Here is a 22800-nt window from a genome sequence, read left to right as displayed (position 1 = left end):
TAGAACTGGAATTTTACTGTCATTTTAATAAGGGGGGTTTGAGTTGTACTGAGCAGATTACTGAGACCAGCCTAACTCTCCCAGATCTAAACTCTGCAAAAATGTCTTAAACGTCTTAAAGTTTATTGGGATATAATTGTTGAATCATAAATTTTAAAGTGTGGTACACTTTAAAATAGTAACATATTTCTCTAATACCACATTCATTTGCCATTTAAAAAGCTGTATATCACCAAAATGAAATCTATCTTTTTTATCTTTCATTCAAGAAAAGAACCGTGGAGACAAACACAGTTAAATGATGAAATTTATTAGCCTATAACTGCAAGACAAAGAGCATAAACTACAATAATAGAGGGTTGTGCAAATGCAGGCTTGCATATCAGCATATTATCAAATCCAAAAGAAATGACTGCACAGCACAGCTCTGTGATGAAAATAAGCATGCAACAGATCCCTTTTGTCCCTTTTGACTTAATCAAATATTGTACATACATGGACACATTTACTGTCCATGTGCTGCAGCTTGAGTTGCATATTAGGGTTGTGTGCTGTAAACTCTATTCTGATTAGCTCTGGATGGATAAGACACAGAGTGGATGGGGATTTGAAGACAGCTTTCGGGTTCAAAACCTATGACTGGCTAATTTAGTCTGACAATAGAGTGTGCAGAGATAAGGAAATATGCAGCTCACTGGATTCTCACAGCTTTTTTTTTATTCCACAGTGAAATATGGCCACAAGGACTACGTCTTATAGACTCCAGTGTCTGTTAACTATTACCACCACTTAAGCACAAATAAAATGTATTTTAAAGATCTTTATACAATGATTTTCAAAATGGCAAGAGAGAGTTCGGTGAGATGCAATTAGGATGAATGGGTCTGAAGGTGAAGCCACTAAACTAAATGTAAGCCAAAATTGAGTTTTAGGACGAGAATGTATCAGTGTAAAATCATGGCCCATAAAAAGGTTCCTGGATGAGGGTAATGAGGCATTTGAGCTGTGTAGCTCATAACCTGAGGCTAAGCAGTAATACAAGTAATGGATTAAAGTGGGAATTTCCATGTAAGGCACGGCTCACACTGATGCCTTTAAGATATTCATAGGAGAGGAAACAGGATCTATTGGCCTTTAAGCAAAAGAAACACTTTGTTATTGGTTTTCTTAATTCTATACAGCCAAAGTCGAAGAAGAATCACGTAGGTTTCATCAAGAAGGAATTTGGCCATGGGATGTGGCCACTCCTATTCTTAATTCAGTTCAATTCTTAATACCTTTCTTGTATTCTTTATCTTGCAGTCAAATGATAAATATTTGTGCTGTTATAACCATAAAATCTGGAACACATTAACATGGCATTAAAACAACTGGCTTTAAATACATGAAAATATATTAAATTATCATATACACAAATGAAGGTAGCATATAGTATATTTCTTATCTTTACAATTTCTATGTAGTGTGGAGATTCTCTGCATTTTTATCATATTGTAAATTCACAAGATCAGCTATGAAGCCAACGTCCCCATTGGTCCTCAACATTCTAGAGTCTTCAAGCAGGCCTCTGAATGTTGGTCTCCTGATAGGTCCACCAAATCAATACGTCCCGTTGTATAATCCGTAGTGAAAGAAGCCTCGATAGTGATCTTCAAAGGGGTTGGAGTCCATCGCTCTCTGTGTGTTAGGGGCATTCAGGGAAATTCAATATTGTGTATCTGGCAATGCGCTGGAGGACACATCAAAGTCAGATTCATATTTGGAGTATGTCCTGTTTCACAAAAACAAGACTGACTTCCTTTGCTTTTAATGACAGCAGTAGTAGCATGATGTGTTCAGAAATCGAGCCATTCATAAAACAACACACTGCTGATATACAAAGCACCAGAGTCCTAAGCACCTAAAAAGATGGGAGATTTGCAGCCTTATTTTATGGGTAACAGTAAGGACTAAAAAGGAAAAAAATAATAATATACAAAATCCATAGCTTCAGCAGTTTTTAGCATTAGAGCCATTTAAGGCCATTTGTGATCAGAAGACCATGACTGCTGAAAACAACTACAAAAATGTTATTGGAAATGTAAACAAGAAAATTTAAATGCTAAATCACTACAGGCAAAGTGTGCCCAGAGATAAACAAAACCAGGAAGAGGTGAGTTAAATATGTATTTTCTAGAGTCTACTAAATACTAAAAACACTGAACAATCAGCCTCTCCTGTAGAAATGCTGTTCATGCTCCTGTAGCTTGGGTTGTTGGTGTGGTATAGAGATCTGGATTCCTACATCATAAATCAAAAGTTTGGGGAAATCCACAACGTTTGCCATTAGCTGGGATCTTAAAATCTCCATTGGCCGTGTGGGATTTGATTGGGGTGTGATGACAATATCTCAGGCTCTATAGTTGAAGAACAAACTGAACATCTGCCTTGGCGTGAACACTGATGGCCTTCGTGTAAACCTTTCCTCTTTTGTGACTTGGCATTATGAGCGGGACAAAAGAAGAGCAGCTCAGAGAGTCATTATGCTGCTGTGTTGTGTCGGTTCAAGACTGTTACACATCAAAACAAAACAAATGTGTTGCTCTGCACACACAGCCATGGAAATGTGGATAAATTCATTTTTACACCAATCTGGCAACCCTCATAGTCATTATTTTTCTGGAGTCTAGAGGGATAATGTAGCTTTAGAATGGACAAGAAATTGTCAGACATAATTTACTGTAATTTTTGTTGTATGGCAAGTTGAGTAGTTTTATTTTTTGTCTATATATATATTTTTTTTTAAATTCATACTATAACTATTATTATTTCTATTAAACTTTGAGGAGATTTTTTTACCGGCAACCCTACCACATTGCATAATCTTATGTTATTCTTTATAGGGCTTAAGTATATATATAAGAATTGTACTGACTTTGGTGGCAGCGAATAAAATATACTGATCAATAAATTATTTCTCAAACGTTTGGCCTGCATGCATGAAAAAAATCCAAGGAGAAATCCTCGAGGACGCATGTGGTGAGAGGCAGATGAATGGAACATGTCCCAGATCCACATGGCACAGACAAACCCACAGCTTCTGGCTTTTATGTAAACATCTTGATCGAAGGAAACTGAGTCTCACAAAGGAATCATTTCTGAAGTCTTTTTGCCACACTGGTTATAGCTGGCATTTACTCTGTGGGGGTGGTGGCAACAGGGCTGAGGATGGGTGTGGTTAAGTCCCGTACAGGAGACATTGGGGCGATGGCCTTGTGGCTGTAGTACTCCACCACTTGTTTAGGGACCTCCGCCAGGACACATTTGGCCAGAGCCGCTGGTGAGGCCTGAGGCAAAACACAAAAGAACATGTGTGAGAGTCATCTCTCATCCTAGCCTCAACCTGAATACAAAATAAGGTAGACTATATTGCCCCTGTAGGGAAATTTTGATTTCAGCATATAATATTATAACCCATTCAAACAATAGCACTGGGGAAATCTGTCAGGAGCAGTAGGTGACTCTTGAGCAGCACTTGAGGAGCTTAGTCAGGAAGCTTTGTGTTGTGTTAGCTTATGAATGTTCTGTTTGTGAGCCTTTGACACAGGGGCCTGGATAATTTATTTTATTTACACATAAACACAGGCTCATCATGTAATTTCCTAAGAATTATATAAAAGGAAAATACAGAACCTTCATATTGTGATTTGTAGACCTTAACCACTTTTCCACCAGGCTCTAATTAGAAATATCCACACACATTAATAAATTGTTAAGATTGTGTCTTAACAGTTATGTCCATGTTGACCTGGACATATTTCATCTCTGAATGATACTAAATCATTTTCCCATTCACACTTCATCGGATAGTTATGAAGGTCACATGGAAAGCCAATGCACTGAAGTAATGTGTCTGAAATGTCAGTGGCAGCCACCATTCATTTTGAAAGACATTTCTGGGTCTGCTTCACCTTTATCAAAGTCATTTTCCACAAACCTGCACGATCCATTTGAAACAACAGTATGGAGGTGTTACTGTTTATCTATATATTTTTTTTTTTTAAAAATGAGCTATGACTAAATAGAAAAGAGTGAGTGAAAAGAAAGCTCACAGAAAGCACTAAAGGACTGACAGATTTACCGTTTTGAATTCCCTGAAGGGCACAAACTGCACAATATCTCTTAGCACAGGCTCTCCCTTTGGTGAGCGAAGGACTCCATCATCACCGTCCAAGATTTGCATGTCTGTGAAGTCTGCATTGCCCACACCCACAATAATGATGGACAAGGGCTGGTAGGAGCCTCGCACAATGGCCTCACGAGTGTCTGCCATGTCTGTGACCACACCATCAGTGAGGATGAGCAAAATGTGGTATCGCTAGAGAAGAAAAAATAACAGAACAAAAAACAGAATTCAAAACCACAAAATGATAATGGTTGGTGCAGTCTGAAGTAGGGCTTTAATGTTGCTTTGAATGATTTAAAAGCTTCCAGTGAGTAGGCTTTTAAGTGTAGAGCCCTTAAAACAAATGATTTTTTTTAAAAAGAAATAAAGAAAAGGAAAAGGGAGATGGAGGAATTGAAGAATAGCAATTTATATGCACAGAAGGAGTAAAAGATACTAAAATGTAACAGCTAGTCAGGAAAATTACTCCTACTGAGCAGATGTTTGCCATAAAGACCACAATTATTTTTTCCATTTACCTTCTTTTGTACAGTAGTGTTTTGAAATTTGGACATTATTTCTATGATGGATGCCTTACCTCATTATTTTTTTCATGCTTGGGGCTGAAACAAGGATTAAACTGCCTTGTGTCCCCTTGTAGCTGGTTTGTTTTCTCACTATGTATTCTCTAATTATTTTGGCATATAAATATAAACTAGCAGTTCAAGTTATAAAATAATGTATAATTTTCTTGACAGATTAACTTTGACAAGAAAACTCCAGGCTCCAGTTTGTCACTGGAAAGGCTCCAGTGACAAACGGTGTGTATTTTATATTCAAAAGTTTCTAAAGTTGCTGAGCAGTCTGAGGGAGATCTATAATTCAGATAATGCAACGGAGCTCGATGTCTTTTCCAATTTTGCTGTAGGGCATTGTTGCTTTAAACATGGAGGTGAACTAGAGGATACAATAGGAAGAATTCAGCTGTAGAGACCACAACAAAGCCTTGTTTTACATCTATATATTTGTGCAGGACACTCACTGAGGCATCTTTTATGTTGCCATCTCCGGCTGCCAGCTTTCCTATCCTATTAATTATTGGAGAGACGTTGGTGGGACCGTACAACTGGATCTTAGGAAGGCAGTTCTGATAGGCCTCAACTACCCCTTGGATCTCTAATCAAAGACACAACAGGAGACATGACTGCAGTTGTAACATACAAGGAGGTAAACAAGAGACAGGCAATTTCAAGTTAGTATCTTGTGGTATATGAAAAGAAAGTATGCTTACTACTTCCAAATACATCAAGTAGTGCAAGAGAATAATAATAATAATAAACACAGCATTTGAAAATATATTGGTACTATTAGATAATCTTAAGTGTGTACTATGTAACTTTTCTGATGAGGGGTAGGATTAAAACTTGTATGTCTTGCATTTATTCAGTTACAGACCATGAAAATCAGCAGATAATGGAGATAAGTTATGTGCCATACTATGGAAGATTGCTGGCAAAGCAATAACATCTCCATGGGACAAACAGTTCCATCAGAAAAGTTACATATTGCACCTATAACAAATGAAAAAATCCTATCATTTCAGATTGTACAGAAAAAAAAAAATGCACATGTGATCTTTTGCCTGAGAGGATTATTTTTCTGTCTCCTACCAAGCAATGACACACATATTTTTGATGAATCCTTTCTGGAAACAAACCAGTTGAATTACCTGGTTTTGGACAGTCAAAATAGAGTAATTTGTGACAAATATACGAACTGCAATATAAATATGGAGATTTGTCCCACCTTCACATTCATCATCCTCCGGGTTGAAATTGATTGCAAAGTCATGAGACACCTGTTTTGGGAAAAGACCAGAGACAAACCATACACATTGAAATACATAAGGCACATGAGTTTAACGGAGCTGCCTTACATTATAACCTGAATGATCACAGCAAAGATTTCTGACAGAAGGCTGCTGGTACTCATCTTGTATGCAGACTATTCTTGCCATCCAAAGCATCAGATTGGTTCTGATGTTTGTCAAAGCTGTTTATTTGGCACAAATGAAATCCCTCCTCTTGATGCCTCCTCTCACAAGAAACTGTTTTTTTCACACCACCAACTGTCAGACAGATCAGCGACAATTGAATGCTCTCCAGCACCAGTTTAAGTAATTTTTACAAGTTATTCTGGGATTAAATGTGACAAATCCAGGAATCATCATAAAAGTTATGTGTATTTTCCACAATAGCTGCAGGGGAATTGGCATTCATCACTGTTAACTTATTAAAGTGCAGAAATGTAATAACTGATTCAGTGCTGTCAGTGCTACTTAGTACAAAAGTATCTGTTAAATGGATTATGCTGATCAGAATATGTATTGTAGGTGTGAAAGAAAACTATACACTGTTTTGTTTTTCAGCATCTATCAAGAGCTCTTTGAGGTAATAGAGGCTGCACTTTGAAATAGAAGAACCATATTATGAGGGCAGAAATAGGTATTGTTTAGTTAGTCTATTACGTCAAAGGAATTCATGATTTTATGGACTGATAAAATGTTACCTTTCTCAATGGTTTCTTCACTCCAGCTCCACACAGCTAATTAAGTATGGGAATCAAAGGGTACTTTTTAATAATATACAATACGTCTTTTGTCCCTCATGCTCAATATTTTAAAAGTGACTTTATTTTTGACTGGCAACTACTGCAGTTTTAGTGGTTATAGCTCTGTGATTGGCTCAATTCAGGTCCAACTTCTATTTTCTTCTGCCTCTGAATAAAATCTAATCTCATACATAACATATTCTAAAGATAGCAATTTGATACTCATTTGCTGGTTTTACAAAAAAAAACAAAAAACAAAACAACAAAACAACACAAAAGACCTTGATAATGTTTTTCTAACATGCTGATATTTCAAGAGTTAAGTTATTCAATACGTTTCCTTAATGTCTATAAATGAAATATATGACTCATTAGCATTCATTATAATTAATACTTGCAAACTGACAAAACTGGTCATAAAAGGGTCAGAGAAATCTGCTAGCTCAGTATGTACAAGAATGCATGAATATAAAGTAGTGTGTCAGAGAGAGGGTCAGTCATTAAGAGAAATGCTCACCTCATAATTTGGAGGAATTCTTGCACCAAAGCCCAAAGCAGAGAATCTTTTATCACTAAAAAGATACAAAACCATCATCTTTAACAGTAAAAATATTCATCTGTGCATTTCACAAATGTTCAAATCCTGAACCACAGTTTTAAATGGGTCCCTTGGCTCTGTGCAGTGGCCAGAGCTTGCACCTGCTTAAAGAGCTTTGTGCTGTCTATATATTTTTTCATTCTTCTTGCTGTATTGCTCCTGCTGCTTTGTAAATGCAGAGAGCCAGAAAAGCCACAAATGCAAAGGGTAACACTGTTTAGAGCAAAGATGTGTGAAATTCCACTGACAGATGACTTTGAAGTGTTTTATGTGAAACCCAGAAGCTCTCTAATGCCATATAGCACCATATGGAGTAGTGTGAATGCACACTTCACTTTAATGTATGCTTAAAATGTATGCGCCTTTTCACTTTCTGAAATATGTGTGCATGATACATGTCAATATACATTTCATTAGAAAAACAAACAAACTTTGATTTCACCTCTAGAGTCTTACTTACAAACTGCAAACCAATATGTATTTTTTACCTCAGATATTTCAGATACAGTGTTTGTTTCCAAATACAAAATTGGAATTCTAAATACGTGTTTTGGTACATATATTTCATTACTTTTAAAGTATTTTTTACTACTTACATAGTTACTCCCTTACACCTCTGTCACGTGAGGCTGTAAGTCCCTCCATACCTGCTTTTTTTCAGCTGGCTTGCTTCTACTACTGATTTTTGTGGTGAATAAAAACTGATGGATTTTAACATGCAAAGAATTCATTAATCTTTCCTCACTTCACTCGTTAATTCCTTTCTTATTTCTACCTTGTACTTCTATGAAAAACTTTTGACTTTTTTTTTTTTTTGACTCTTGACCTGTCTCCAATGTGATAGAGAAATCCTATTATATCTTTACTCTATGTGCACAGCTAGTCCTTCTTTTGTCACTTTTCCAGCAATGTGAAGAGAGAGAGAGCTGTACCGGGTATAAAAGATCTCTCAGTGAGGTAAACTCTACCCACACAGACAAAAAGCCCTGTAATGCACTCACAGCCCACATCACCTATATCCACTGAAGGCTAAAAGGTCTGGATGCGTGCCCACGTGCTACAACAATACAATCCACCTTTCAAGAGAACAACTACCTACATTCATATCCCAGCTATACTAGACGTATGTGTAAATCAGTGTAACAAATCTCTATAACACTGTCTTATGGGCTGCTACATTTAGACAGATGCCTAGTATTTTTAATCTATAAAAACAATCAATACATAGCATATATACATGTGGTACATAATTGAACACATAATACTTGAGCATGAGTAATGGATAATGTCTTCACCGTACTCCTTCAAAACAATACACTTTTCGAGCAAGTCCATGAGAAAGAAGTCATGAGAATCATTTTAGATACACAAGTTGTTATGGTCTAATCTGCCAGCCTTACTGAGCAGGTTAGTATGTGAGCATCTGAAATAATGTCATTATTTGACTCACCAGTGCATTAAAAAGTCCATATGTAAGGCTGAATGGCATAAACTAATAGCAGCAATTTATGTTTGAATATAAATAATGTTTGAATACAAATACCACTGTCCACTTTTGTCCGCTGAGGGTTGTGCGGCTGAGCAATCTCATGGCGCTATAATTAGCCCGACAGCACACTTGTGGGTATCCAGTGGGAGATCTGCATAAATCAGTAGTAAGTTAATCCTCATCTGGATTAGTTCGAGAGTTGAGAGAAGGGTTTTTCCTTTTAAATAGTGCATTTAATAGTAATTTGCCATTACGTTGGCCTGTATGGAAAATATGCATACTTAATACATGTCCTCTTTCACTTTTCCAGTTGCTTTAAGTGTCTAATGAGTTGGACACACTGACAACACACTGTTACACCTTTTTTTTTTGGTATTGTTTTTTGAAGTGGTTGCTATCTCAGTGTTATCCCCTGTCTCAGCATGTGTCCGTCTCAGGCTAATGATGAGAGTATGTGAGCTGTGGAGGACTAGAGGCAAAGAGCTTGCTGTGAGAAAACGGTAGCATCCAGTTATCCGCAGGGGAAACCGTATAGCCAAGAACCACGGTGACTAAAGAGACTGTGAAGAGCTATGAAACTGTTACAGGAACAACTCTGCAGGCGTATTTTAAAGTTTAATTACAATGTACTACTAGATGTGTGATTATAAAGTGTTATTTTTAATCATTTAGAAGCATGCATCTAAGGAGGACTATCAATATTCTATAGGAGTGGTGGCTGAGTGTAGGTTAGATTTATGCTTATGTTATGTTAAACTTTTCTGTGGAGGGTTTGCGACCTGCTTCTGTCTATGGAGATGTTATTTCTTTGCCTAGAATGTTACTTGCATGGCAGTATCGTGCAAGATCATTCAAGTTTTAAAAATACTACGTTTGAAATACATGTTAGTTCATTTAGTTCTATCCTAATTTTGGGATTATACTTGATTGTGTATTTCTATTGTTATGACCAATTTATTTAGTCTGTTTGAGACTGGGGGCACAAGGGAAGCCAAACATTTTCTTTTGATGATACTTGTAAAAACTCATAAACTGATATTTGGTATTATGTAATAAAGGTACTACTGCTAGCGTGTTATTTTTGAGGAATTATGTGACTATTAGTGGAAGGAAAAGCTAAGAACATGCATATGATCTCCATGTCCTTGTGTCAAGTACCAGTTAAGGACATCCAGGTCTGAATCAACCTCATGCATTAGTCATTACTTTACAAGCACAATCATTTCTCATACATATCTTAGCACTGGACACATTAGATTAACCTTCTGTTACTGCTAAGAACAAATATAATAATACAAGAATAACAATGTGAACGACAAACAAGAAGACCAACCAGTAAATGCAGATGCTACTTTATGCAAATTACACTGAATTTATTTATGAGATGTGGGTCAGGGGGCAGCAGTAAAACTCATCATCAAAAATAATATAATAACCCTTCCATTCCACTGTTTCTATTATGTTCTTTTGCTTGGATGAGAGCTACTGAGACATATAATGAAGCCAGTCAGCCATTACAGCCTGATGAGGTCTAGTGCAGAGACATTGTAGCTATATTGTTCTAATAGAAATGACATCCATAGCAGGAGTCTTTCTTTCCGTGAACGTTTAATCCCTCTCCTACACACTCATCCTTTAAAAACTGCACTGTTAGATGTTCTCAGCAGAAAAAAAAAAACTCTTCAAAAGACAAAAAAAAAAAGATTTGTAAAAAATAGAAAGGTGTAAGTCACTGACCTGTCGTAGTCTTGGCAAATCTCCCCGACAGCGATGAGGGCCTTCAGGTACTCGTTGGGCTGGTACGGGTTTATGTAGTGCAACGAACAACTGTTTCTGGGGTCGCCATTGGACGCTGTGAAGTCAATAGCAACCTGGGAAGGAAAAACATGGGAGATGGTTAACCTACTCCAATTAACAACATAAACTTGTATAATCTGCATCTTTATGTAACGGTAAGTTACAAATAATGGAGATACACAGAAAATAAAACAGTCTGAAAGTAAATTTTGTTATTTTTGTGAGTTTTTTTATGTTTTGTGTGGTATTTTCTGTTGATACTGATGATGCTGTTTAGCAAATAAACTATTTTAATTCTTTGCATGTACTAGAGCGCATCATTTAACCTACAAAGCTCCTTCAGTGCACAAAAACAGAAAGGAAAAGAGCATTTGCCTGTAGCATATAGTAAGATACAAGCATACATAGCAGACACAAACAAAGCTCCACAACAGCAAAAGCAACCTCTACTCAGTTTACCGTAAAGTGAATCTGCATTCCTCCCATGATGTAATCCAAGAAGGAGTACACTCTATGGAGCTGGAAAAGAGAAAGAGGGAGAGCTCAGAGACAGGATGTTTGGGTGAATCCCACTCTCCAGCTTTCATAGTCAGCTGCTCTATAGCCCTGGAGCATCTGATAATTAAAGTGGTATTAACTTTAAGACAATCTGCCGTGTGCCATGACATACTACACAAAATGTACCGTTATATATTCGGCCAGAACACACAGCTTGGTAGTTTTTATGCTTTAAAATGTGTTGCATTTAATAAGTCACTGTTTATTACTTTATTACATTACTGCTTTATATCATAGTATTGTAAAAGTACTGTTTCTGACCTCATACAATTCAGCAGCTGATTAAGTTGTAAAAAAATCTTCTAGTTTTAAAAATATTAGGTAAGGTAGAGTATGCACAGTGGGTATTCTTAACCATACTATTTCAACCCAAAGATCTGAGCATGCAGTGCCAATAATAGAGAATCTTTGTTTAATATTTCACATTCTTTTCTAAGGTTTTACATATGAATCTTTCTAAAATGTAACCAGTTTTTTGCGACTTTAATTCAAACGATTTTCATGAAATTGTGCCATATCCAATACTACTCCACACTACATTTTGCAGTCTGTTGACAGTAAGATATGGTTTTATGAGATTTGTAAAGCAGTAACATTTGTCAAAGTGCCAACTCTTTGCAAATCAAGTTGGTATTATCGAATAACACACTAAAATATGCTGTGGTTTGCAGATTTACATATTTTTACCTTGAGTTCACTGAGGATAACGACTCCTGAATTTTTATAATGTCTCTTCTTCTGTTTGTACTTGGGATTGACACAGTCCCATGTTACCTTTATGAGAAAAGTTAAAAGTCAGTTGACAATAAGCCCCACAACAGGCGTTTGGAGGAGAATGGCTGTAATGGTTTTCGTTCACTGACCTTATTTCCACTTGAAAATTTCTGCATCTCCTTGAAATTGGTGTAGAACTCGCCGATGAAGTCGTGCTTGCCCCTGGAGTCATAATCCCACACAAGGCACTGGGCACAAAGACAATATTGCAAAATTCAACATTATACTGTAAAATGTGAATGCTACATTCTGCACATTGGGCATTTGTGTAGAGTGCACCAGTTTAACAAGTGCAGGCCATACAATGTTTACATGCTGTAAACAGTATGCAATAGGCCTTTATATTTAATTGAGTTTATTGGTTTATTTTAACAGGGACCATGTGCAAATACATAAACCTCATAAAAGAAGAGATGCTTTACATCAAATTTAGCTAAAGATAGGCTCGATCTACAGTCCCCAGCCAGGTTATAAACAATTAAAATACATCTAAGTGTCCATCAATTTACAATCAAACCATGCATTCTCCCATTCTTTCATTTAAACACATCATACTCCATATTTACACATTTAAAAGTACTCAAATATTATGTAAAAAATGACCATATAAGATACCACATGCTAATCAGTGTTGACAGAGCTGACTCCCTAAAAGGACTTTTCTAACATCATAAGAGAAGTCGCTCAGGTCAGAGGAGAGGTTCAGTCTGTCCGGGAGCTTCTTCCATTCTTTACTGTCCTTGAATGAGAAGGCTGTCTGTGAGACTTTAAGACTTTGATTTAGAAGTGAAGAAAATAATTAACTTTATGTATGATCTTATGTATAATCTTGCATTTTCATTCATTTGAACTGAACAACCAAAATAAACAGACAGTATAGTTAATTACTGGTGTTGACAGTATTAATGTGACCTAATCTAAATGTAAAATGTTCATAATTAATCTGTGCTGACGCTATGGGTTGCCTTCTCACTTCGGTCATAGATTCCTGTCTGTATTATGCTGTAGTATTAGTAAAAGAGTATAATTCTATTTTAGAACTGGTTTCTGTAAATTGTACTGTCTTTACTTGACCCCTAGAGGCATCATCATAAACTCCCCGTATTGATTGTGAATAACTGACAATGCAGGGTTGCCGGCACTGGGTCGATTTCTCAGTGGGACTTTTTACCTTGAGCTTTCTGTCTTCATCACAGCTGCACAATGATATCAGAGACACTTTGAACGGCTCCCAAACGGGATTCAGGTTGTTCTTAATCACCTGGTTGAATAGACAGAGGCAAAAATAACAAGCGAGATTACAGCAATTGACAAAACGCAAGTAAAAATGAGATGGAAGAAAATGTACCTCAGTTCTGTGTACAAGTTGTTCTGTTTCATCGTCATTTATTTTGTAGATTTCCAAAAAGGGGTCTGATTTACTAAAGAGGTCCTGCAAAAGATCACAAGTCTTTAGGCATTACTGACATTTACAGTATTACCAAAGGTGCCTATGCGTGAATGTGTTATCAAACATACAGTGAAATGCCTGGTAATTTGATGTTTATTAGTGGATTGGTGGAGAGATAACAGAGAAAATAAGTTAATTCTTTCTGTGATTAAAGGTCAGAAGAAAATTGTCCACTCAGGGAGTCGAGGGTGGTCGAGCTAATTTTGTAATCATTCTGCCCTGTGAAATTATAGTTATTATATGCAATTATTCCTGTGGCTGCAGCTATTGACACTGCATTTAGTAAACCAATACAAGAAGTAATAGCCCAAGAATTGTGCCTTTCAGCTTTGCTACACTGTGGAAGTTCTATATTGACAAGTGGAAGACATGCCTCTGTTTTTGTAATAAAGTTAATTGATTTAGATGAGTGCAAAAGCAGGAAATACAAAGTAGAAATATAACAGCATGAGTCACTCAGATAAAATTGTTTTTGCCAAAAATCTTGAAGACATAAGAACAGAATGTTGAGCTGAGTAGGAGTTTGCACAGTATGACCCAAGAAACATTTGCATTCAGACTCTATACAAACGTGTGGGCCCCTCTAAATTAGCTCTTAGTATGCAAGCTTGGCCTTTGTCGGCGAGCACTTGACATCACTGAATATTGTATGGCATTACAGAAAAAATACTATATATACACAGTTCCAATTTGGTGGGAAATACATTTTCATTTTGCAGAAATCCAGATTTTTGATGTTACTTCTGTCAAGAGGTTTAGGTTTCCATATAGAGAGACATCTTTGGTGTATCTAATAAATAATCAAATTTTAAATTCAGAAAACTGAAAAGACGTTTTTTTTTTTTTCTTTGCACATTTCAAAGTAGGTGCATTTGTCGGCCAGTCCATGTCAGGCCCTTTCAATAGTGCCCTTTGCTTAGACATATTTGGCATTGTTAGGCTGCATGAGTAGTGCACAAATACATAGAGTTAAAGGGTATAACAGGCTGAATCTTGAGGTCAATTAAGTCTTCAGGCAGAGGAAAACAAAGTGAATATATGAAGTAAACATTCTCACAGTGGCCTTTGTGTGCACATTCAATGACAGAGCTAATGCTGCGTCCCAACCACATTAGGCAGACACATCTCCTCAGGGTCACCCGCACACTCATTCACATATAAGCACACAAAAAGAGAAACGTTGCTTCCTATTTCTGTTGTCATGACAACTACTAGCCAGTGGCATCAGTGGGGCGGACTGATCGGATGGTAATGTCAAAATGAACAAGAGATTCCATGTAAATGGTGTCAATTTTATCACTGCACTGTTTATCTCAGTGAGTGTGAATGTGGGATTGTTTAGCATTTACAGCAGGTTGAGGTGTGATAACACTGCTCATACAAACCAGTGGCAGATTTTCAATATCCACTTTAATAATATTGTAAAACTGTAAGAATTAATCACTTTAAATTACGACAGACAAAATTTTTGTATTAAATGTGGTCATTTTTTGTCATTTAAACTAGTCTATATCATACACACTAATAAGGAGTAACCTATTTCAAATGCATGGGAATCACTTTCGGTGTCAAGAAGAGAATAATGGCATAATAAAGTGCCATCCTTGTACAGTAAAGCATAAGACAGGTGCAAGAACAGGGAATGATTCATTAAAGTGTGACTGGATACCCAAAGACAAAGCAAATGTCACATTCATGGGAGAGATTCTCTAAAATAGGAACTATTATAATCACTACTCCAGTCTGGTATATCTGTCTACATTTTAATTAAAGAATGCAAGACACAGAGCTATCTTTTTAGTGGCACAAATTGGAGGTAAAATCAAGGATAACCAAGGAGCTATACAGTCAGAGGACTCTCTGGAAATGGGAAGTGGCTTCTGCTCTCCTGAGTTCTAAGTGGATATAAGCTCCTGCTGATTTTCAGATTGAAATATACCTTCAGCAAGATTCAACAGAGGAGAAGTGGGGACTGAGGACGGCTAAGGTCAAAACAAGCCATAAAATGTAATCACATGCCTTATATCCATTTCTTTCTCAGAAAGAACAGTGTATTTCCACATTATGTCATGCATTGTTGCTATAGGGCTATTTTTGTATAGAACATTTTACAGATGAGGTAAAAAACATAAACCAAAATACTACAAAATATTGTTCTACATGAAGAGTCAGTAATCCATTCTATTGTATATTATGTATATATATATATAATGTATTTTATGTGCATATGGTAATTTTCTATGAAAATACATTTTATAGCATAATGGGGAAAATGGAAAGTGTGTAAAATCTCTGCTCCGTTATGTAGGCTTTTATTTCACAAATAGGTCAGATCCAGTATCACTGGATCAATATTACAATTTCTGCAGTATACTGTACCTCTCATATGAAATAAGGAATAAATAGTTGGGATTTCCGTCACAAACACACATTCTCCTTACCTTATCATCAAGCTTCTTGGCACAGAATGCAAGCTCTACATATCCGTTGTTCCCAGAAATTTCCTCTGCATGCACCTGAAAGGAAATACAATCCTTTTTGTTTTTCATTTATATCCATGTATTAGAATATTGATGAAATCAAAAAGTGTTAAGATTAAAAAGCTAAAATTGTGAAACATATAAACAACAAAGATCTAGTATATAGGTATTGTCTAACGTTTGGTCACTGAAAGATAAGGAGGTCATTTTTATCTGTTGATCAAAGCGCTGGTGTGGGGTGTATAAATTAGACCACAAGTCAACATTCTGTCATCTCAGTTTGATCATATGTTGCAGAAAAACAGGCAACAAAGAGTTTGACCAGCAATAGATGTAGGTTAAGAGCAAGGGCTGCTTGGTCTAATCAGGCCAATTTGGTGGTTTTAATTCATTCACCTCAAATTCATGGATTTCAATCAAGGGCATTTTGAACATAATCTATTAGTGAAAGGAACAACAGACAAATTATAAACAAAAATGTTTTCTGTGTATGGGTATTCACATTATTCCTGTGGGGTGAACATGGTGCACTTCCAATCCGGCTCTTTGACCCTTTAATCTCAAAACTGTAAGCAGTTTCCCTTTTCCGGATGATGCAGGATTTGCTTCTACCTTGAAGTTAAAAGAGACCAGCATTGGCAGCATTTGCCAAACACCAGACCCAGCTTCTCACTCCTGACACAGAACAGTCTGTTCTTTGTTCCAGACTTGGAAGAGAAACTAACAAACACTTATGGAGAGACAATACTGAGGCTGGAGCTGTGAACACTACAGGTCAGAGTGGATACAGTTGGTGCTTGACAGGGATTGACAGTGAAACCCACAACAGAGAAAACCTGTGCTTTTATCAAACTGCTGGTCTTGACAGGGCCAAAGGGAACACAAATCAAAGAGGTGTGTGAGCAGGTGAATTGCCCATTACTGCCTCGTCAAGGTGAGGTTAAAGAATTTAATTTTAGAAAAAGCCACAGATTCGAGTCTGTTGTTACAGTGTAATCTGTGTTTAGAGTGAAACAACAGACCATAATGACCACTGTAGAACCATGAATTAAGCCACTGCAATAAGAATTCATAATTCTTCAAGAATGTTGCCATAATCTTAAAATGTCTATTCAACTCAGAATCATAACAAATAATGGATATTTACATTATAATTCTGTTCACACCTTGCTACTTGTCATCGTGCAGTTGATTAAGTTTGCTATGCTAAATAAAGCTTATGCATTATTATTATTATTATTACTTACAAGTTAATTTACATTATTCTTAAATAATACTATTTTAAATTACTTTAAATTAACCTACCGTCATGGTAGACTTGCCGGCATATTTTCCATACTTCAGCAGCAATGGCTTCACCATCCTTTTCTGAGCCACAATCTGCAAAGAAGAGGATTAAGTAGATGTAATAGTAATAGTAGCTGTAGATGTAAAGAGTGGTGCAGTGATTCATCAAATGAGTCACTTCTTTGGTTTGATAAAACCGACCAGGACCAGGTGCAGCGACTGGAACTGAGAAAAAGAACTGTTGTTTTTAATATAAGAATTATCAAAGAGACCCATGATAATGAACAAATGATGGCAAAGCTAATATAAGTTATGCGTTTTTCACTTTTCAATTTGTTTTAAAATCATGTGAGCTCCCAAATTAAATCCTAAACTGCAACACATAAAACTATATTCAGTCAGTACTTGGTATACATACCAAGTCTTTCACAAACAGTGTGATTCACAACATTTACATTTTGTTTCAATCAATAGAAATGAAAAAAAACCTAAAGACATACCTGCCCCAGTGTACACTCGACTGCACCTAAAAAGTCATCATCTCGAGTCCCGATGCTGTGGGTACCGTGGATGTCATAGACTTCAAATCGCAGCTTTTGAACCTCTTCAAAGTAATAGTCCAAACAGAAAACTTTGCCAAACACTGGATGTAAGTTGCTCTTGATGACTTCTGACCTGTCAAGCTAAAAAGAGAACACACTGAATGAAACCGTGACATTGGTATGTGTATAACTTTTGTTGAAAAAAATCATCCAATCAAAGGTAGATTTTTTTAAGGTAGTGAAGGCTCTAAAATACACTACATACAAACTACAAACATCTAATGGTCTTTTAAGAATATAGATTTTTCTATTGCTCTTAGGATAAATAACTGTGCTTAGCTATTTTGTATAACTACTGCTATAGTTCATTATTGTTCTGAGTTCATATGATATCTTTACATGACCTCAGTACAGGACATAGATATATGTCAAGACAAATACATGATATTCAAATCTATCTAATAGTAAAGTAATTAAATAGGACAAGAACGACTGATGAGGGTGATGTCATGACTTGTTACCCAGACAACACCCCAGAAGGATGGTCGCCGCAGTCTGATGGGACTGTGCGAGGTGCCACGAGGGCTGGGTGACCTGTGCACCAACAAAGAGGAAGTCTAAACCATGGTAGCCTCGTACTATAGTTTGGATATAAAACTCATTGTATAGGCGTAAACATTCAGTCTCTGCATGGAAATGTGAACACAGACTCCTTATACAAAGACTAACGAACACGAGAGGTAAGGGCTGTTTTCCAACACTTTCTTTAAGGCAAACCATAGGACAAATATTGTTTCACTTCACTCAAAGAAGATGACATGAAGAAGGGAGGGCTCTGACATTTAATCTCATCAAGCAGAATATGTCCATGCTTATTTTTGACTGGATGACAAGTAAAAGCTGAGCACTAGGTCCCATCTGCTCATGATGTAGGATTGTGCTGCTCACTGTTCGTCTCCGCTCACGTTTGCACTGTCCAATTTGTCTCAGGGGTGAATCACAGAGGCCTGGCATGGGTGGTATATGTCATTATATAAATTTGCATGACAAGGAGTAGGAATCGTCAGCCCATTTAGAAACATCAGATGTTTGATGTCTTAATATGGCAAAACAATCAAATAAAAGGGCAAGAAGAAAAGACAGATATTTTTCTTCACTTTCCGCCACTGATGTAACTGCACACTTTCAATGTTTGATGATAGATAAGAAAAGGATCTTTTAACGTGTCACTCCAGAAGAGATCTATGCAGGAGGTGAACTCTGAGATCAGATTACAGTGAAAGCCATAAAATACGATTGATATCATTTTCATCTTCATTACACCACTCAGTGACCACCTGCGCAGCCAGGACAGAGGGGGTTTACACCATCAGGGAAGACTCTTTCATCTCATAGTAATGGCTAATACTCTAAATATCTTTATAGAGAATACTATTTGACCCTAAACAAAAGTATGCATGTTCTAATCTCTCTCTTCTCTCTCCATCTGACTTTTGAAGGCTGTCTGAGATACTGGTAACATTTTATTGATTACTTTCATTTTGATTTGACCAAAATGACTTGTCCCGATCTTGTCTTTATTTCAACTTGACTCAGATATGATTGAGACTCAGGGTGTTTTAAATTTTACAATCCACTCCCCATTTATTGAACGTAATGCCTGGCCAGTGCGAATATTCCACTACTGTAATGTTTACTAGTTACCAGTTACTTTATTTTGCATTTAACACCAATATCTGAGACTACACACTTTTTGATTTGGTTATATATAAAAGATAATAGTAATAATTTATTATTGATTAAAGTGTAATTGTAAAGTTTTACCAGAGACTTGTGTTACTATTTCCAACTGGTTGACATCACGAGCAAAGTCAAGGCGTCTCATCAGCACCATTCATCCCTGTTTCTGCTATTGTCTCCCTCTGCCTTCTCCACATTGTGCCATCTGGAGGGAGAGATTTGAGCTGAGCCAGATGAGTGTTTGTTGATGAAAGCTAATCAGTGCTGCAGAGAATAGGTTATATTGAAAGCTGTGATGCATGTTCTCTATTGGTCTACAACCACCACCAAGGAGAGATCTCTGGCTTGGAAAATGACTCAGTAATCGTTTTACAATCAGATCTTCTTGATATATTTGCATCCAAATTAAGGTTCTGTGACAAATTTAGAAGTATAAACAAAGACTTGAAAAAAAATAAATTATACTGTCATGGAACTGTTTTTCCATGTGTTAACACTGCAGTTTGTCTAATGCTAAATGGTACTCACTCTTAGGGCCAGTGGCGAAATGCTCAGTTTGGTCTATGGGGGGGACAATAAATCGATGGAAATTAGAACCATCCTTTGAAGGCGGTTGTAATGATACCTAATCATAAATTCATTAACTATGTTATTTTGATGAACTGTGAGGATACTGTCCACATTCTGATATAGAAATAGGTCTTACCATAATTTGCTATTTTGTGTAAAGCATTAATGCAAGGAGCAAGGAGAGAGGGGGACAGTAAGAGGGCATTATATATATGTGTGTGTAGATAGATAGATACATATACACACAATTATTATTATTATTTTTTGCTTTTATTGTGGCCACAGCTGCACTGTTGACTGCTTAGCTTCTGAGATCAGACGAAATCAGGCTTTGACAAGAAGGTTTGGCCACAAATCAGTCTAATGTATAGTCAGGTATGACACTAAAGCTGTTTGACATGAGTTTAGACAGACTGACAAAGTGTGAGGGCAGCTACTGACTAAATAAGCCTCACACCATACCACTTGACGCAGATAAATAATTTGATCAGAAGTTTTCTCCTCTTTGGCATTTTTTAAGAGATTGCCATGATGGTTAAGTTCATATATGATCCAAGTGAGATGACAACAGTATTAAATCTTCTGGATGCAGTAATCTGTGTAATGTAGTAATATATAGAAGGAAGAAGTCTCTAACACTTCAAAAGTTTGGCAAGCTGTGCACGCTCTCTCTCTCTCTCACACACACCTGCCCTAGAGTCGGATGTGTAAACTTTTCCTTTGGAATATAAAAAAATAACTTTATTTGGTTGTTAAAAATAGCCCTCTTGTATATTCATGCTACACTTAGCCTGGGTCAGTCACCTCATCTGTTACACGGCTTCCACAAATTAACCACAGTGCATTCAGCCTCTCATAATAGTCTACCACATCCATGCAGCAGCCCAAACATCACATTCCGACAAATGAGTCCCAGGAGGAATGCATTTGGCAGTTATGCTCAAGCACTGAAATGCAGCTTTTCCAGCTAAAAGTTCTGATACCAAATCATGTTTTCAACTAAAGATTTCAACTATAGATTTTCATTTTTACTTACACAAATGAAATTCATCTCGGAACCAATTTTAAAAACTCTACTATTTTTCTGAAAACATAAGCTTAATCTTCTATATAAGCTGTTTATCCAGCTCTGCACTCTGCAACAAAAAACTATATATACACAGTTTGTTATTATGTACACTTGGTGATTGACAAAGCCAATTGTCTGCCTGTAAAGCACAGCAAATCTATTACTTTTAATTGTAAAACAGACAGCTGCCAAGTGAAAAGAGAAGTAAAGAAAACAGCTGCAAGTTTACTTAACCATTAACACATTTGTTTCACTGGTTGCACTTTGGGGTCATGTGACGCACTTTTGGGATTTTTCCACAAATACCAAGTGTTTTGTGCTCAAGTTACCTTGACCTTTCCACCAAATAATAACCAAACAGTAAAAAAGAGAGCAATATAACTGACACAAATTCTTACTCATGTTTGTTTTTGTTATGTTTTTTACTCAAGAAGTTCATACTCCTTTGAAAATGTCTGATGTTAAGAACGGTTGGGCCTGGGCAGTACTTGGATGGTCGACTGCTGGCCACAGCCTCACTTGTGTCAGTGTGATCTAGGGTAGCTGTGGCTACATCAGCTTACCATCACTAAATGTGGAGTGAATGAATAATGCAATGTAAAGCTCTCTTTGAATGTCCATCATAAACAGAATGCATTATTTTTAATGCCACTAACACTAAAGTGGAAATTCAGTTACAAACATCTTAATGATTCCAATATAAAACATAGTAAATGCTACAAAATATTATTTGGTTATTATTGTACCTGTCAATTCCTTCTTTTCTATTCCAGAGCTTTATCTACTGTGTCAGATGTCATGTATTGTGAAACCTATACTCATGCATCGGAGGTCATGGAAAAGCAGTTGCATGTGCACCAGCATAAGGGAATTCAAGCGGTAGAAAAATGACATACCTCTGACCATTGCCCATTGGTCTGTACCATGAGGATCACACAAGGGTCGGACTTGTTGAGCGTGTCCCTGTCCAGCAGAGCCTTACAGGACACGCGTAGTTCCACTTTGGACACACAGGTAGCCGGGCCGCTCAAACCAGTCGCTGGGGAAGTGGCCTCCTGGATGTCATTCATCTTGGCTCAGAGTTCAGAGGACAGCAGAGATGAGCTAAGTAAAGTGAAGGAGGGGGTCCGTGGAGGAATCTTACTGACGATGTGTGGAGGCTGCCTTTTTGACTTAGATGTCACAGAAAGAGAGAGAGCCCTGTTAAATCCCAAGAGACAAAAGCTGTTACAGGAAGAATCACCTTGAGAGGCGTATTATCTTACCTCAGGTCATGAAGGTTGTGTTATTGGAATGTTGGAGTCAGGTTATTGCATCGATGGATTTTGGACATGCATGTGTCACTTTACATTAGGGCTGTGAAACACATATTAGTTAATTAAACAGCTTACAATGATCTATCAAAGTAGACAACACAATCACTCTCAAGCTATTCTATTTTTATTTTTTTTTAAACAATTTTCTGTATTTAAACTGCCAAAACTGCTCCAAAAGGTGTATCATTAAAGCTTTCGATCTGTTCTTTCTTAACATCTTCTTTTAATGAAACATTACTTAGGCTACTGACGGCATGATAAATGGACTATAAAATGTAGATAGATGTAAATCAGGCTTACAGCTGGAGTGGCTCAACTAATGTGTCCTTGAGCAAGAATATTTTGCGTCAGATTTTGCCCCGATAAAAAACCCACA

The 22800-nt window shown here is 36.9% G+C and overlaps 1 protein-coding gene across 1 annotated transcript; it reads right to left on the bottom strand.

Moving 5' to 3' along the window:
* Positions 1-2921: 2921 nt before the first annotated feature.
* On the bottom strand, positions 2922-22178 carry cpne7 (copine VII). Its single transcript, XM_033985461.2, has 15 exons — positions 22005-22178; positions 17688-17870; positions 17206-17280; positions 15862-15936; positions 13319-13402; positions 13142-13231; positions 12060-12158; positions 11884-11970; positions 11098-11157; positions 10579-10712; positions 7272-7326; positions 5951-6002; positions 5187-5320; positions 4121-4357; positions 2922-3326 (listed from the first exon to the last, which is right to left on the bottom strand). The coding sequence occupies exons 1-15, from the start codon at positions 22176-22178 to the stop codon at positions 3174-3176; spliced, it is 1692 nt and encodes a 563-aa protein (XP_033841352.1). The 3' UTR covers positions 2922-3173.
* Between the last annotated feature and the right edge of the window lie 622 nt (positions 22179-22800).

This window comes from Periophthalmus magnuspinnatus, chromosome 3 (assembly GCF_009829125.3).
Source record: "Periophthalmus magnuspinnatus isolate fPerMag1 chromosome 3, fPerMag1.2.pri, whole genome shotgun sequence".
Lineage (NCBI taxonomy): Eukaryota > Metazoa > Chordata > Actinopteri > Gobiiformes > Gobiidae > Periophthalmus > Periophthalmus magnuspinnatus.
Note: the sequence above shows the minus strand (reverse complement) of the source record. Positions and strands in the feature narration are given on the sequence as shown.

Excerpts from the sequence above, each read along its gene's own strand:
- cpne7 (XM_033985461.2), bottom strand. The coding sequence starts at position 22,178 with ATGAATGACATCCAGGAGGCCACTTCCCCAGCGACTGGTTTGAGCGGC. Across the intron at positions 17,871-22,004 it reads CCAATGGGCAATGGTCAGAG|CTTGACAGGTCAGAAGTCAT; the intron begins GTATGTCATTTT and ends TTCTCTTTTTAG. Across the intron at positions 15,937-17,205 it reads CCGGCAAGTCTACCATGACG|GTGCATGCAGAGGAAATTTC; the intron begins GTAGGTTAATTT and ends ATTTCCTTTCAG.